Genomic DNA, 16,608 nt, shown 5'->3' on the forward strand with positions numbered 1-16,608 from the left:
CCATCATTTCATCCCTAGCGCTGAGCACGAAGAACCTGTCCCGTAGTGCTTGACGGATTAACCAATGGCCATGTTCACCACGGAGGCTGATTCCCTCGGGCCACGGAGGCGTGTCTGAGTGCACGGTACCTTGACAGGCAGGGGCCGGGGCGGTCCACCGGCCGGAGTCCACACACTGAGCGGCGCTGGCCCCTTGCAGCACGAAGCCCTCTGCACAGTGGAAGCTGCAGCTGGTGTTGTATGGGAAGGTGCTTGAGGGTGGAGAGCACTCGACACGTCCGTGCACGGGGCTCTCCAGAGGCTCACAGGCAACGGCTGCAGGGGGAAGATGGTGGGAGACTGGCTCACAGACAGGCCCCGACGCTTTTCAGAAGACACTGCTGGGGTTGCTGCATCTTTCCTAGCCACATGGTCCATGGGTTCGGGACCTCAGAGCCTCCTCCCTTTACCCAAAGGGCCACTTCCCCGGCCCCTCTTCCCCCGCTCCCACAGCCCTGCTCCTGTGCTGCGTATACATGATGGCGAGTCTTCCCCAGTCCCCCACGGCCGCCTGAAGAGCCGTAGCCCAAGCCTAGCCCCGTATGTAGTGCATTGGAAGTGTTCATTCAACATCTGCATGTTTGTCTGATTTAGGGAACGCAGATAAAGAAACTGTCTGGGATTATAAGCCAGGAAAAAGAAGCCATTGTGTCGCATGTGTTGACACTATTACTTAGTGCTGTTGAAATGACTCTTCCTTTCCCCCCCCCCCCCAGACATCATCATCAGATTCAGTTGCTGCACGAGTGAAGCCCAGTGAGTTCCTGAGCAAATGGCGCCTTTTTCCTGAGCAAAAGGACCCTTTTCTCCATGCTTTACCTCAGAGCTACATCAGCTCCAGACTATTCCTGGGGTTCGCAGAGCTTACAGACCACCCTTCCAGCCTAGGCCTCAGCTTCCACTTCGTACTCAATCAGGGCATAAGGACAAAGATCCTCCGGTCTTTCCTTCCCACTTCACACAAAGATGACCATCCTCAAGTCTTCTAGCGAACAGTGCTTGGGGTGGTATTCTAATCTAGAATAGGAAGGTCACTAATCGAACTTTCAATTTCCTATTTTCCCTCCAGCTGCTAGCCCCTCCCTCATAAACTTGGGAAAAGCTAAGGGTAGGGGGCTGTTGCGACAAGTTGAGCTTCATGGACTTATGCAACTGCAGGGACCATTAACACGTGCTTCTTTAATAGGGGTGTCTTTGCATCTTCGCCAAAGGCGAAGCCGCTGCTTCATTCCTTCTCAAGTTCAGGACACTGGACTGCCATTTGTGCATACCAAAGAGCTAGGGATGGAGAGAAAAGTTCAGCAAGTGCCTAGGTCTATGCGAGGAACTTCCTATGTGTTATTTCCTTGTGTGAGTTTTTACATTCTTCCTCCTGACAAAATCACCTGGCAATTCCTAACTCCATCTCACAGATAGCAACCTGGCTCTCGGAGGTGAGGGAAGCCAGCCGCTCGCTCCAGCCTCAGACCCTAGAGGACGGTTAGCTGTGCAGAGCTCGTGGTCTTTCTGCTCTGCCATGACTCCCTCATGAAAAGCACCCTACCCTCACAGGCTGGCAGGGGTGCGGTCCACTGGCCAGATCCGACGCAGCGGAGCATGTCCAAGCCCCTCACTCGATAGCCAGGCCGGCACTCAAATTTACAGCTGGAGCCGTAGGCAAAGGTGGCCAGCGGATGCACACAGTCCATGGTTCCTTCACCGGGGGCTTCCAGGGACGGACACCGCACAGCTGAAAGACAAGCACCGAAGACAGAGAATACACACCCTCACCGTCAGATGGCAGTGGTGGAAGGACCTCCTCCCCCCAAGAACTAGACATGGAGACCGTAGGGTCAGAAGCCCCAAGCTGACCAGACTCGGAGAACGAATCCTCCATTTGCTGCAGAGTTCCTTAAGTCTCAGGTCCCTCCAAGCTCAATTCCTGACACTGTCTCTTCCTTCCACCTTGATAAACCTATCCCAGTAAGTCTCAATGGCACTCTTCCCCTGCTGAGGAGAAGCGTACAGACGAGACCATCCAGAGGCCGCTTGCGACAGGTGTGTCATTTTGCCCAGAGCAAATCAGCCTCTTGTTGGTTCTTCAAGAGTCTGGATGCTATTCCACTCAATGCGGCTCAGGGCAGCTGTAACGATTTGAATTTTCTAGTTGAACTGTATTATTTCTCTCTCTCTCTCTCTCTCTCCCCCGTCTGTCTCTCTCTTTCTCTCTCTCTTTCTTAGAAGCACTGGGGTTTGAATTCAAGGCCTATGTGTGCTAGGAAAGTGTTCTGTCATATAAAGCACACACCTAGTCCTTTTTGCTTTTTGTTTATTTTTGGGTGGGGGTCTTTTGCTTCTGCCCAGGGCTAGCCTTGGATCATGATCCTTTTACTTCTGACTCCAACACAGCTGGGATATAGACATGCTGAGCTTGTTGGTGGTGGAGGAGGTAGTGATGATTGTCATAAGGCTTGAACTCAGGCAGAGGTGCTGACCCTGTCCTTTTCCTTCTTTTTTTCTTTTTGTTCAAGGCTAACATTCTACCACTTTGAGCCACAGCTCCACTTCCAGTTTTTAGGTGATTAATTGGAGATAAGAGTCTCATGGCCTTTCCCGCCCACACTGGCTTTGAACTTCAGTCCTCAGATAGAGTCTTGCTAACTCCTTGCTAGGACTGGTCTTGAACTCAATCCTTTTATCTCTACCTTCTTTGTAGCTACAGGTGTGTGCCACTGTGCCAGAATATTTTGCCCATAGTTGTTATTAATAGAGAAAAGCCCTCTCCCATTTTAGTTAACAATAAGGATGGTCTACATACCTTCGCACTGTGGGGGCTCATTATTTGTCCAGATTCCAGAGGCCAAACACTCCAGCTTGCTTGGTCCATTCAATTCGTACCCTTCAGCACAGTGGAAGGTACACTGTGAGTTGAAAGAGAAGTTTCCCAGAGGATGGCTGCAGTTCATGGACACGTGTGGAGGAAGGTCAAATTCTCCACACTCTCGGACTGCAAGGAACCAAGTATCGAGGTTTTCATTGTAAACTTAAAAACACGGTCAGATTTGTCGCAAGCTGTAATATTTGTGTGACCCTCTTCACTGTTATCTTTCTAAGTTCCTAAGTCAAGCAGCCTGTTTTTATTTGGCTCGTTCTATAGACTGTATCTTTCAACTTGAGCCATGCTTTTACCTCTTGTATTTTGCTGGCTAACTGGAGTTAGCCTATGGTCATGTCAGCGTAGGCTGGTTTCCATATTCAGATCCCAGCCTCTTAAATAGATAGGACTAGAGGCATGAGGCACAGCAGGAGAGGGTTTTATTTATTCTTTTATTTTCCAATAATTTTTTTGGTCAGTCATGGGGATTGAACTCTGGGCCTGGATGCTGTCCCTCAGCTCTTCAGCTTAAGGTGAGCACTCTACCACTTGAGCCACGGTGCCACTTCCTGTTTTCTGGTGGTTCATTGGAGATTAGAGTCTCACAGACTTTCCTACCCAGGCTGGCTTTGAACCGCAATCCTCGGATCTCAGCCTTCTGAGTAGCTAGGATTACAGGCGTGAGCCACTGGCACCCAGCTCCAAGAAATTTTGTGAGTAAATATTTTCTCCCAGACCTGCTGTGTCTAGAGACAATTGAATGGCTGGTAGTGAGTCCCAGAACTAGCATTTACTCACTTGAGCATCCCAGCATGCATTCGTTCCTGGCATTATCTCTTGCCTAAGACCAGTGACCACAAATGAATAAATTAACAGACTCACCATATTCACACTCGGGTCCATAGAAGCCAGGATAGCAGGAGCAGGTGTAGTTCCCAATGGTCTCGATGCATTCGCCTTGATTGTTGCAGGACGTGTCCTGGCAAGAGGCTGCACAGAGACAGAATGATGGGCATTGGGAGGAGCTGGAACACGGATTGAGCCCTTCTCAGGCAGAACGGAGCTCACCAGACAACAGAACCTCAGTGCCATCGGGGCAGCCGGATTGTCTTGGGTGAAAGGCATTGTAGGAGTTGTCTGGAGTACAGCACAGTTCTTATTTCATGTTTCCCAAGAAACACAACACGGCATTATTGTGTGTGGACACAGCGTAACAGTCATCACGAGCTATGTGACCAGACGTCATATGAAATGGGCTGTAGTTTTCTCACCAAGAACAGCCACACCCCTGTTTCAGAAGTCGCAGCCTGACCACACAGGGGCTGGGGGCGATGGTTACACCCTTATCACCCGAAGTTGGCCCTGCTTCTTATTCACTGTGTGGCCTTAGACAAGGTCTTCTGAGACCCACTTACTCCATGTTAGGGCCACATCCCTTTCACCCTTGGTTTTCTTCAACTAGGTGCCCAAAACCATGTTGTAGTAGATCAGAGAAACCAAATTAGGTATTTAATATCTATTTATGAGATGCAATCATTCACGATGTGTCATGAGCCCAAATATATCATATTTACATGGTACAGAACCGTAGTTGACCCGCCAGGATCTCCCTACTGTGTCTGTGCTGTTGGGTAACAGGATTTCTCTCCTGCATGGGCTTCTGAGGGGAGGGAGTTCAGCATCTAGAGAATTTAGAACATATACCGGAGCACGGCAGCTACAGGAGACTTGCAAAAGAGGTTCCAGAGCGCTTAGAACTTGCTTGCTCAGGGCAGTCCAGAGTTTCCCTAGCCACGGAATCTATGTGCGAGGAGGGACATAGCAAGACAGGAAGAAGCAGTATCAGAAAGATGGAACCAGTTCTGGCATTAGGGCCATGGCTCTAGGAAGATGAGCCGATCTCATATATCTGTTTACCCGGAGACTGGGGGGATTGAGAATCAAAATACTCTTCAGACTCTTACCTCCTCCCTTTGTTGCTCCTACCCTCCCACCAAAATCCAGTGGAACTCAACGGTATATTGCTGAAGAGAATCAAAGGCATTTAAAAAAATTCTTGGTCATGTTCTCAAGCTACCTCATGAAAATGTAGAGCAAAGGAAGTGACTGCAGAGAGCGTCAGCTTGGAAGCGGATCGGAGCTTGAAACGGGCTTCACCTCCAGCTAGCTCTGTGAGACTGAATACTGTTTTTCCTGAAGAAAAAGCCATAGAAAGGTCCCACTGCTGGGGTTGTCTTAAGGACTGTGATTGATATAGAAGGATTGTGATTAATACTAAGCAAGCAAGTAACATAACATAATAACACTCCAACACATTAGATTAGTTTCAGCTGTGTCTCCTAGGAAGCCTGCTAAGTCCTGTCTAGGACCTTTCTTCTGCTGATGCATGAAGAAAAGTTCTCATTGCAGAATTTACACTGGTTTCCAGACCTCACTGTGCTCCTCCTCTTCTCCCTGATGAAAACGTCCTGAGCATCCATTTCATGAGTGGTAAGATGGGAAGGGTAGGCTGGTTTATATATTTTTAATTCTCCTCTCAAGCCACCAGCTTTCTCTAACGCTTGTCTTACATTCTTCAAGATGCTCACTAACACTGAGTAAGAGTCTCCCCACTGTGTTACCGTCCCTGACGTGGCCATTCCATGTTATTGATCTGGTGGTGACATTAGCCTACCAGAGAGGTCTGTCTGAGCAGATGTGTTGCACAGCAGAGCAGAGTGGAGCAGGGCAGGGCAGGGCAGGGCAGGGCAGAGCAGGGCAGGGCAGGGCAGGGCAGGGAAGAGTCGAGCAGGGCAGGGCTGAGCAGAGCAGGGCAGGGCAGGGCAGGGCAGGGCAGGGAAGAGTCGAGCAGGGCAGGGCTGAGCAGAGCAGGGCAGGGCAGGGTAGGGCAGGGCAGGGTAGGGCTGAGCAGAGCAGAGCAGAGGAGGGCAGGGCAGGGCAGGGCAGGGAAGAGTCGAGCAGGGCAGGGCAGGGTGGGGCGGGGCGGGGCGGGGCGGGGCAGGGCAGGCCTACCTGTGTAGCACAGGGCTCTCTTTCTCCTCCAGCAGGGCTCGTCATTCCACCTGCCAGGCGCCAGCTCGCTCTTGATGTACATCTCCACACAGTCCTGGTTGTTCCTCTTGTTGTTGGGCTCATTGTCAGCCCAGTTCTCGGCCTCCTTTGTGAGCGTCTTTCTGGTGCCCACCCAAGTCCACTTATTGTTAATCTTTCGAATCCCAATCCAGTAGTACGAGCTGAAGAAAGGCACGAAGTCGTTGAGGTAGGCAATTTCATTCTTATTCTGGATGGCCACTAAGTCTGTGAAGTGCTTCTGGCAGAATGCCCGCGAGTAATTCCACGAGTATGCTTTCACGCTATAGTTGTACGTCCATGCAGACACTTCTTTCTGATTTGTGAGCTCTAAAGAGAAAAAAAAAAAATGAGTAATGAGTGCCAAGCTAGCATCCCTAGCCAGGAGAACGCTATAAGCTTACATTTGCATGTCTGGGTGTAGCCAGGTGAATTTCTGACCAGGGCATAAATACAAAGCACATAACGACTCTAGATCTAAGTAGTTAATGTAAAAAGAATAGTAGTTTCCATATTTCACTTCAAAGTATATATAAAGCCAGAAGAGGAAAGTGTCTTCTGAAGGTTCTTGATGCTAAAGACTTGGAATCCTAAGCTGCTGGAGGTAGAAAGGACTTAGAAGTTTTTCCCTTTCATCATCCATCATTAATGACACAAGGTCACCTGTCTGAGTCCCAGTTCGAGGTACGGTTGAGGTTTTATCACGTCACATGATAGGGATCTGAACTCGGTGTTCTGCCATATTTACTTTGTTAGCCTTACAAAACTCAAATTCCTTGTCTTTTTAAAAAAATAATTGGTTTGGTTGGTTTATTTAGCTTGGTTGGTTTGGTTTGAGGCAGGTTCTTACTATATAAGCCAGGTTGGTCTAAAATTTGAAATTCTCCAGTCTCAGCCTTCGCAGTGCGCAAGAAGATCACATGTCATTACTTCCCTGAATCTGCAGGTGGTCTCTCCCCTGTCTATCTGTCTACTGTTATCTGGTCTCTCCCCTGTCTATCTGTCTATCTGGTCTCTCCCCTGTCTATCTATCTATCTGTCTATCCCTTCACAGACCAGTATAAATTTGACTCCTCCTACTTCCTTGATTTCCACAGATGGCCTGTGTTTCTTCCTCTTGGCTCCCTCTACCCATCCCCTGTCTCCATTGCCTCATTACTGTTTACTGTGGAGTCTTGCTCTATGATGTGCTCCGTGCCTAGTGGATTATAAATTCCTCATGGTGATCTCTTCTTAGTTCTGGGTCCTTAACACCACATACAACACTTTGCCTTTAATGTGCAACCAAGAAATCTGTGTTGAACGAGTGAAGCACCGTAGGGTTTTGGCCGATCCTCAGCTAGAAAGATCTCATTCCAGTTCTCTTGGCTGTTTCTTTGTGATGAACTGCTCTACTTCCTCCACAGCTGCTTACTCACTTGTTCAAAGAGACTTCCCTTGCTGGTTTCTTTTTTTTTTTTTTTTTTTTAGCAAGTGTTTGTGATATCAAATAAAGAATGTGACGTTCAAGGGTAGAAAAGCACTGTGAGTCCGTGCATTGTTATTGTGGCCTGTAGGAGCTCACTGGGCAGAAGAGGCCGGTTCCCATGTGAAGAATTGTACAATTACAAGCAATCGGGCCTGGAAATGGCTCCACTTCCTGTTTATAAAGCTTGTTTCTATGCAGCCGTCACCTCTCCTGACTGCGGGTCATGCATCTCTACCTTCCTCACGGATACCTCTGTGCTGTTGTCTTGCCTTAAGATTTTATTCTGGAGTTGGGCCTGTAATTGTGTACGCTTGTACACTCGGGGCTGAGGCAGGAGGGCCAGAGGGTCAAGCCCACCTGAGCGAGAAGCTGCATCTCTCCAAAACAGAAAATAACAAAAATGCCACATTTTGAAGTACCTGGCTTCAAAAAGCAGATGGTTAATGCCAACAATCTTTGCTACACAGGAGGCTGAGACCTGAAAGATCATGGTATGAAGCCAGCCTGGGCAGAGAAATCTACAAGAACCCATCTCCAATTGGGCAACAAAAAGCCAGACTGGATGGTGGCGCCCCAGGCATGGGTGGGAAGAGCCGAGTGTGCAGGCTCTGGGTTGGAGCCAGATCTCATTTTGGTATCGCCAGGACCCCATTATGGCTTTCAGGGACCCCAAGACAATATAAAGTGAATTATTTTAAATTAAGGAAATTCCAACCTCTGGTGGATCCTTAGAAGTATCCTGGGCTGTGCTTTCCTTATCTAATGGATAATTTCAGCCTGGATATAGCAGTTTGTTGTTTCTGAAGCCTTGTCTAACAGTGTGATGATGATGGGTTCATTTTACTTCTAGAAATCTGGGCTTCGGGATATTCCTAGATTTCCATGCCTCACATTGGCTCAACCCTTCACTTTGTCTGGCTGGCTCTGCATTCTGCATTTGGAGTCAAGTGAAGAGTTAGCCTTAAGCTTACCAGAGATCAAGGCACTGAACCAGAGGAGTTGAGCAGCTCCCAGAACCACGCTCTGCAATCTCAGAGTCCAGATGACTTTTAGGCAGCTTGCCTGAAACAAGAAAGAAAGAAATGTGTGTCTATTTATACAAACCAGAATGGCCACAGAAAGTCAATTAATAGTCATTATGCCTATTTCTACTTTGCATATAACTAGGATAGCAAGTGCATACCATTCAATCAACTATTGATTGACTCTTGTTTATATCCACACTGGCCTCAAACTACGGTTCTGATCTCTGCCTCCACAAGTAGCTAGGGTTTCAGATACAAGCCACCAGTGCCTGTTGTATAGCATTGATCTATGTTTCATCCTCTTGCTTTAGCATCTTAGCATCTACCTTCAATACAAGACTTAAGATAGATATGTGTGGATAGTCTTCATATGTATATATGAAGAATATACATTTATACACATATATACACATACATACAGGCATATACACATACAGAATAAACCCATTCCTTTTGGATCTGTAGCAACTATTATTTCTCATGCTCCCTTTTGTGAAGATTTTTATCAAATGTATTAACATTTAAAATGTTTTTATTCAGATAAATTATATTCAATATCATCTTGGACATAAACTACTGAAACTTGGAGCATTAAATAATATGTTTAAAATGGTATCAAAGTGTGACTTTGAAGCAAGAGAAAATGTTTAGCTCTCCACTCAGAAGGGTAGAAGAGGGTTTTTGGGGGGTTTGTTGGGGTGACAGGGTCTGTGAGCACAATGACAGCCATTATAAAGCCTCAGGGTTTGCTTTGCACTTGGGCTTGGGCTGGCTTGGGGCCTTCAGAGGTGGTCCCTACCCGCTCCCCCGAACCTCTCTCCCCCACACACAAATAGAGAGTATTTCTAGGGAAGCTGTGAGGAAAGGGAGGTAAGGCTCCCGATTTCCTGTCGCCATGTCCAAATCTATCACCTCCCCTTTCCATGTGTTTAACCTTCTAATAAGATTCAGTTGCAACAAAAGATTCCAACAGAGCTGCCTCCCATCTAAACTGTTTGCTTATTTGGGTACACTTTTAAATAAGATTTGGTTTTAACAAAATTTCCTCAGCCAATTCTCTATCAGAGATGGGGGGGGGGGGGAAGGGAAGGGAAACACTTGATTTTAAACATTTGAAGCCTTTAGAGGAGTAGTAGGTACTTGGGGTTGAGGCTCTTCTATGAAAGCAAAATGCAAATTCATATTCATCCCCTGCTTCAATATGACCCCGTGTGTCTGTTTTCTCTTAACCTCCAAATACCACCACCCAACTCTCATAGATTATTTCAGCGCTAAGGTAGACTCCAAGGACGATTGCTCAATCGATTGACCCTTTCTCTGTCATTCTGTACTACAAACATTGAAGACAAGGCAGCACTCCCTCCATGCGCTTGCCCGATTCTCCCAGCTGGCTGGCCTGTGTATACATCACACCAGCACAGCCATTCTTATTCCCACAGGGCTCCTGAATTTTGAAAGTAGCAAGAATTGTTTTGTTGTGCTTTTTTAAAGTGCACCTGCACCGCTTCATACAATTTCACAAGGTTGGTGGATCCACTCCTTTTGCCCATGTTTAATGGACCCCTAGGTCAAATCTCTGTTAACAGTGAGGCAGTGATGGCTGACAGAGGTTATGTACATGGGCGTGGAGGAGGAGGAGAAGGAGGAGGAGGATGAGGAGGAGGAGGAGGAGGAGGAGAAGGAGGAGGAGGAGGAGGAGGAGGAGGAGGAGGAGGAGGATGAGGAGGAGGACGAGGAGGAGGAGGAGAAGGAGGAGAATGGTTGAGCATCTTCCTCAGGCATTAATTTGCCTCTGAAACTGCCTTGGGTTGGTAGGCCTTCTTGTATCTGCTCTCCGTGCACGGTTCAGGATGGTGCTGGGCGTCTAGCATGCTGAAGAGTTAAGGACTCTGTCTTGTGTTACGTGAAGCAAGGGGAAATGCCTCTCCGGAATGGCTGCCTGCTCTGCTAATCATTCATGCTCTTTGGCAACCTGGTGCAAACTGGAAGTTGCCGGAAAGGAGTGTGTGATTGGGTCATTAGAATAACATCCTGTGACTGGGTCAATCTTCTCTAAAGCACTGGGGTTATCTTTAACATTTCTGTTGAAAGACTTAGAAGTGATGACCGGGTCAAGAGGGGGACACAGAGAAAGTATAAGGAACCAGTGTCTTTGCTTCGGGTTCCCTTTGTATAGGAGGAGGAGCCAGAGACCAGGCTAGCCCGGTGGCTTGCAAAGTGGCAGGGTGTCCCCAAACAGTGTGATCCCACTCTCCTGCTTATGCAGGTGGACCTCTGTCCACCTGCCTGGATTCTTCCTGACTTCTGCTTTCGTCTGTAATTCCTCAGGGTGGGCTTCCTTGTCTCCCCGTGCTCTCCAGCCTGAGGCCTGCCACCTTGCCAAGATTCCCTGTCAAACGTGATCACTAACCTGGCTTGCAAGCCCAACGAAGACTCCCCAGCATTATCTTCTTGGCATTTCTATAGACCGAGGGTCTTTTCTGGGTCCCGATTGTTCTGTACTCAGTAGTTTGGATTTTTGAGCATTTTATTACTAATATTCCTTATACAGAGACACAAGGATGTGAATTCTAAGGGCTGGTGGCCAGCCTTTGGAGTACAAATCAGTGATATTTTAGGGGAAAACATTTATGGGAGGAAAACTAAGTCCTGGAGACGGAGGACTGAAGATGGTAAAGGGTATAAATGGAAGGGAAAGCAAGCCTGAGAGCATTAGCTTCACCTAACTACAAACTCCCCATCAGGACCTCCTTCTCTAAGACCGGACTGAAAGCACATCGCATGATGCGCCTTCAGTTTCTTTTCTCAGGTGCTAGAGGTCAGTCGAAGTCACTTGATAAGCATGAAGCAATGTATATTGGGAAGATCGATGCTCCTGAACCTGACAGCCCAATGTGCTTGTAGCAGAGGGGAGGGGAGGTCTTGGAAAAGTTCTTGTCTGTGAAATATTAAAAATGACTCGAGCGCTGGCATCCTCTGCAATTCCTGTAGAGCTTGACAGGTGAGAGGCTTTTGAGCGTGAAGGACAGGACTCTTCCGGGATCCACGCAGAAGTCCGGGAACCTCTGTGGTTGTCTGCCGAGGCCTGTGTTTATGGGTCTGTTTGCATTTTCATCTGGGAAGGGGAACTGTAGGAAAATCCTAACGAACACCACAATTTGTATAGCCTGCATCTTAGCAAACAGAAGAGGAGTCAGAGACTAGGAGGAAGAGAGGAATTAGCTGCCCATTCATTTCAGTTGACAAATTCACAAGTGTAACACACAGAAAGATGAGACAAGGCCTCCCCAGCCTAGTGACATGTGGCTCAGTCTTAGGGCAAGCTCCTCCTCCTCGCCCTGTCCCTGTGTGCCCCGAAGCCTTCGCTGGGAGCGTCTGAGCGGTAGGTTGTAGTGAAGCGGGGAGTGGGGAGAGATCAGGTCTATGCACAGCTTTCTTCTGGGATCCCGCAGAAAGGGACCCCAAAGGCCAGAACTTCATTGGCCACAGAGAGCTGGAGTGTGTATCTTGGGACTCTGTGCTATATATACTTCTGGTAAACTGGTAGTAAAACTTGAGGTAGCTTACTCATCTACAGTGACTTTATTTCTGACTTCAAAATGCCTGAATATCTTCGAATATTCCCTGAAACACCAAACCCACTTAGACCCCCACAAGCTTTTCTGGTTTCATCTAACAGGAAAAGCTAACATTTGTGAATCACTGATGCTCCAAGCTCATCTTGAAATGTTCTTCTTACAATCTTGTTTAATCCTCACGATGGCATTGTCACTATAATTATTATATCCAACTTACAGATGAGAAAGCTGAGTCACTCACACTAAGGGCAGAAATGGAAGCCGCATGGCATTTCAGATTAGTCTCAAGTGACTCCCTGCGCTCAGGGAGAGAAACACACCATCCGGGGCCCAGACACCATCCAGGCGTAGGCTGTCCTAGAGCATTTCTCCCCCTATTCGTCCCAGAGTGAAGAACAGTGCTGGGAGAGGGGATGGCAGGTTTACCCAAATCAGCTCCCCGAGGGCCCCTGTAAACTCTATTGGAAAGAACGGCAGCTGTGGAAACAGAGGACTGGATCTGGATCCCAGTATCCTCAGGTCTTAACAGTGTAACTAACCTAAGGTAACATATCCCACTGTCATAAGCCAGGATGGCTTGACTTGTCAAGTGGAATGAACATCAATCCTAAGAAAGCCGGGAGGGTTCACATGGACAACAGGCTCGGCAATGCTTGTGAATTCAAGCCAGGCATGGCCGTATGAACCTGTGATCCCAGCTCCTCAGGAGGCTGAAGAGGAGGAACATAAGTTTGAGGCCAACCTGGGCAACATAGCAAGAGTCCATCGCAAATCATCCCCCCCCACCACCATCACCACCACTACCACCAACAACTACACCACCACCACCACCACCACCACCACCAACAACAACAACAACTACACCACCACCACCACCACCAACAACAACAACAACACCAACTACACCACCACCAACAACAACAACACCATCACCACCACCTCCACCAACAACAACACCATCCCCACCACTACCACCACCACCACCACCAACACCAACAACAACAACAACAGCACCAACAACAACTACACCACCACCACCACCACCACCACCAACAACAACAACAACAACTACACCACCACCACCACCACCACCACCAACTACACCACCAACAACAACTACACCATCACTACCACTACCACCAACACCACCACCACCACCAACAACAACAACAACAACTACACCACCACCACCAATAACAACAACACCATCACCACCACTACCACCAACAACAACACTATCACCACCACCATCACCAGCAGCAGCAAACCTCAGCAGTTTATTCGATATAAAATGCTGTGGCTTTTACCATTTCTTTTTTGCAACTTTTTCTTCCTGATTCAGCCCCCAACCTCTTCAACTCATCCATGGCCCCCATAACAGAAAAAATAATGAACTTACCATCTCCTCTGCGACTCTCCAGCTTTCTGCCTCCTATCCGACCCAGACTTTATAGTCTTGCCGCCTCCCCTTGCTGTCAGGCTGCCTAGAAAAACAACTTCCTATTTGCTTTCCAGAAATTCACCACAGCTTTCCCCCTGAAGTTGGGGTGTTGATACTGCAGAAGCGATGTTGGCAGCTTGGAAACCGCGCTTGCCAAGGGGCAGCAGGTCACCCCTTCCATGAGCGGCAGTGTGGAGACAGGAGCGGGCGTGATTCCCCCGTGGACATCCCAGACTGAGCAACGCAGGAACAGGCTCACGCCCCAGGGATCGCGTTTCCTTTGATGACCAGTCCCAACCCAAGGTCAGGCTTCGAGAGCCTTGCTTTGTATTTACCACAAAATCCCAGAGTAAATTCCAGTTATTGGGGAATGCCTGGGAACACTTATCATTCCAGCAGCCTCCCTAGGAAACAGAGCAAAAATAGAAGTAAATGCTAGCTAGGTAAGAAAGGGAAAATCCAGAGAAGGTTTTTCTGGCACTTGTTGGAAATAGTTTTGAAATAATCTATAAAGTAGACATGAACCATTTGAGAAGAACTTTGCTTTTTATATCAGAAAAATGGTATAAAAATGCAACAGTTAGTGCCAGGCGTGGTGTTACATGCCTGTAATATCTGCATGTAGGATGCTGAGGCTGAAGCTCGTGAGTTTCAGGACACCCCAGTCTACACAGTAAAGCCTCATAAGCAAGGTCTCATCATTGCATTTGCTTTTTCTTGTTGTTTAACATTACTTTTCTTGTTCTCTAATGCTCTTCTTAGGTTGTTTCCATAGACATAGATAGATAGATAGATAGATAGATAGATAGATAGATAGATAGATAGATAGATAGAGATTTGTGTATGTGTATTTACCATGAATCTAACTAAAGGAATACTTAGAAGGAGGATAAAGAGACAAAGCGAATACTTTTTAAATACACTATATATGGAAACACCATGAAGAGCCTCAATGAAAGCTGTTTATCAATAGGAGGCTGGGAAAGGCGGGGAAAGAAAAACAGACTATTGGGGTTTGAGCTAGCAAAGAGAACAAAAGAAGATGAATAGGGTTGAAACAGATTGCTTTCACATACAAAAGTAGAACAGTGAGACCTGTTGAAATTGTTTTAGAAATGGGGAGGAAGGAATAATCCAGGGGGTAAGATGGATGGGAATACATTATAAACATGCATGGAAAGGTCACAATAAAATTTACCTTTAGATAACTAATATATACTAACAAAAATTACAAAAGAGAAGAACTAAGACCAAAATTAGCAAAAGGAAAGAAACAATAAATAAATATCAGAATAAAATAAATAAAATGGAAAATATAAAAAATAGAAAAGATCACTTAAACTTATTTGGTTCTTTTGAAAGATTAAAAAAATAAATCTGTGTTAGTTAAGAAAAAAGAAAGAGGACTTAGATACAATCAGAAGTGAAAAGTAAGCATTGTTACGGATACCACAGAAATACAAATGAGCACAGAATAGAAATGGTTACACATAAATATGCTGGATAACCCAGAAGAAATGGATGCATTTATAGAAATATACAGTCTACTAAGAACAATTTTAACATATCGACAGATTAGAAACAAGTAAAGAGATTGAAGCAAACAAATCCAGAAACACATTAAAAGGGCAGTCACCATGACTGAATGCAATTTATCCCTGGGATGACAGAATGGTTCAACAGATGCAAATCAGTAAATGTGATAGACCACATCAACGGAATGAAGGAAACAATCCATACAGTTATCTTAATAGTTACATGAAAATACTTTGACAGAATTAAATGTTATTTTATAATAACAACTCTCAATGAGAATGTACCTCAACACAGTAAAATCACAGATTACAAACCAACAAATAAAAGGTGCTCAGTAATAGAAAGCTTTAAGCTTTTCCCCTGGATGAAGAACAAGACAATAAACATGCTTACTCTTGTCATTTCTATTCAACAGGTACTAGAATTCTTAGGTCAATCTGGCCAGAAAAAAAAAAAAAAAGTTGTTCCTGGTTCTGGGAAGGTGGCTCAGTGGTAGAGCGCTTGCCTTGCATGCATGAGGCCTTGGGTTCAATTCCTCAGCACCACATAAGCAAAAAGAAAAACGCCAGAAGTGGCACTGTGGCTCAAGTGGTAGAGCACTAGCCTTGAGCTGAAGAGCTGAGGGACAGCGCCCAGGCCCAGAGTTCAGACCCCACGACCGGACCCAAAAAAAAAAAAAGTTGTTTCTATTTACAGAGTTTGTGTTCTTATATATGAAAACCCTTAAGACTACACACACACACATACACACACACACACACACACACACACACACACACACACACAGAGTCTGCTAGAACCAATGATTTCTGTATAGTTGCAATATATAAATTTAGCATACAAAACTCAGCTGTTCCTATACACTTAAGCTATCTGGAAAAAAATAAGAAAATATATTAATTTATGGTAGCTGCAAAAATAAAATGTTTAGAAGAAATTTTAGGACAATGTGAAAGATCTGTACACTGAAAACTATAAAACTATTAATGAAACTTAAGAAGACATAAATAAATAGAAAAGGAGCCTGGGTTCATGATTTAGAAAACTATTGCTAACATGCTTATTTAACCTAAAACAACCTATGGGTTCATTGTAATTCCTATCAAAATTCTAATGGGACTTTAAAGAGAATTGAAGAAAAAAATCTTAAAATTTGTAGGAGACCACAATGTTCCTGAGACAAAATAATCATAAAAAAGAACAAAGATGGAGGCATCATGATGTCTAATTCCAAACTACATTGAAAAGCTAGAGCAATGTGACAACTCAAGGTAACTACATAAAAAACACATTGAACAATACAACGTAACAGAAAGCCCAGACAGAAGTCTGTGTACTTATTATCAGTTGAGTTTCCACACAGATGGAAAGAATGCACAATGGGAAAATGGGTAGTCCTTTAACAAATGGTGCTGGGAAAACTGGATATCTACACAAGAAAGAGTTAAATTAGATCCATATCTCGTGCAATGCATACAAGTTAGATGAAAGTGGCTTGAAGACTTAAACATAAGATATGAAACTGTGAAATTACCATAGGAAAACATAAGGAGAGAGACAAAACTCCAAAAGCACAGGAAACAAAAGCAAAGATGAGA

General features: G+C 45.9%; 1 protein-coding gene across 2 annotated transcripts in view; it reads right to left on the bottom strand.

Moving 5' to 3' along the window:
* LOC122103780 (selectin P) overlaps window positions 1-13,512 on the bottom strand; it is a 30,040-nt gene extending 16,528 nt beyond the window's left edge. For both annotated transcript variants that reach the window (XM_042674432.1, XM_042674431.1), the window contains exons 1-7: window positions 13,433-13,512; window positions 8,402-8,492; window positions 5,906-6,292; window positions 3,776-3,883; window positions 2,837-3,025; window positions 1,583-1,768; window positions 130-315 (exon numbers count right to left, since the gene is read on the bottom strand). In XM_042674432.1, the coding sequence (XP_042530366.1) occupies window positions 130-315; window positions 1,583-1,768; window positions 2,837-3,025; window positions 3,776-3,883; window positions 5,906-6,292; window positions 8,402-8,492; window positions 13,433-13,435 (1,150 nt within the window). In that variant the 5' untranslated portion in view covers window positions 13,436-13,512. The remainder of the gene's footprint in view (window positions 1-129; window positions 316-1,582; window positions 1,769-2,836; window positions 3,026-3,775; window positions 3,884-5,905; window positions 6,293-8,401; window positions 8,493-13,432) is intronic.
* Window positions 13,513-16,608: the final 3,096 nt, after the last annotated feature.

Source organism: Dipodomys spectabilis, unplaced genomic scaffold, assembly GCF_019054845.1.
Source record: "Dipodomys spectabilis isolate Male_0828 unplaced genomic scaffold, ASM1905484v1 ptg000019l, whole genome shotgun sequence".
NCBI classification, from domain to species: domain Eukaryota; kingdom Metazoa; phylum Chordata; class Mammalia; order Rodentia; family Heteromyidae; genus Dipodomys; species Dipodomys spectabilis.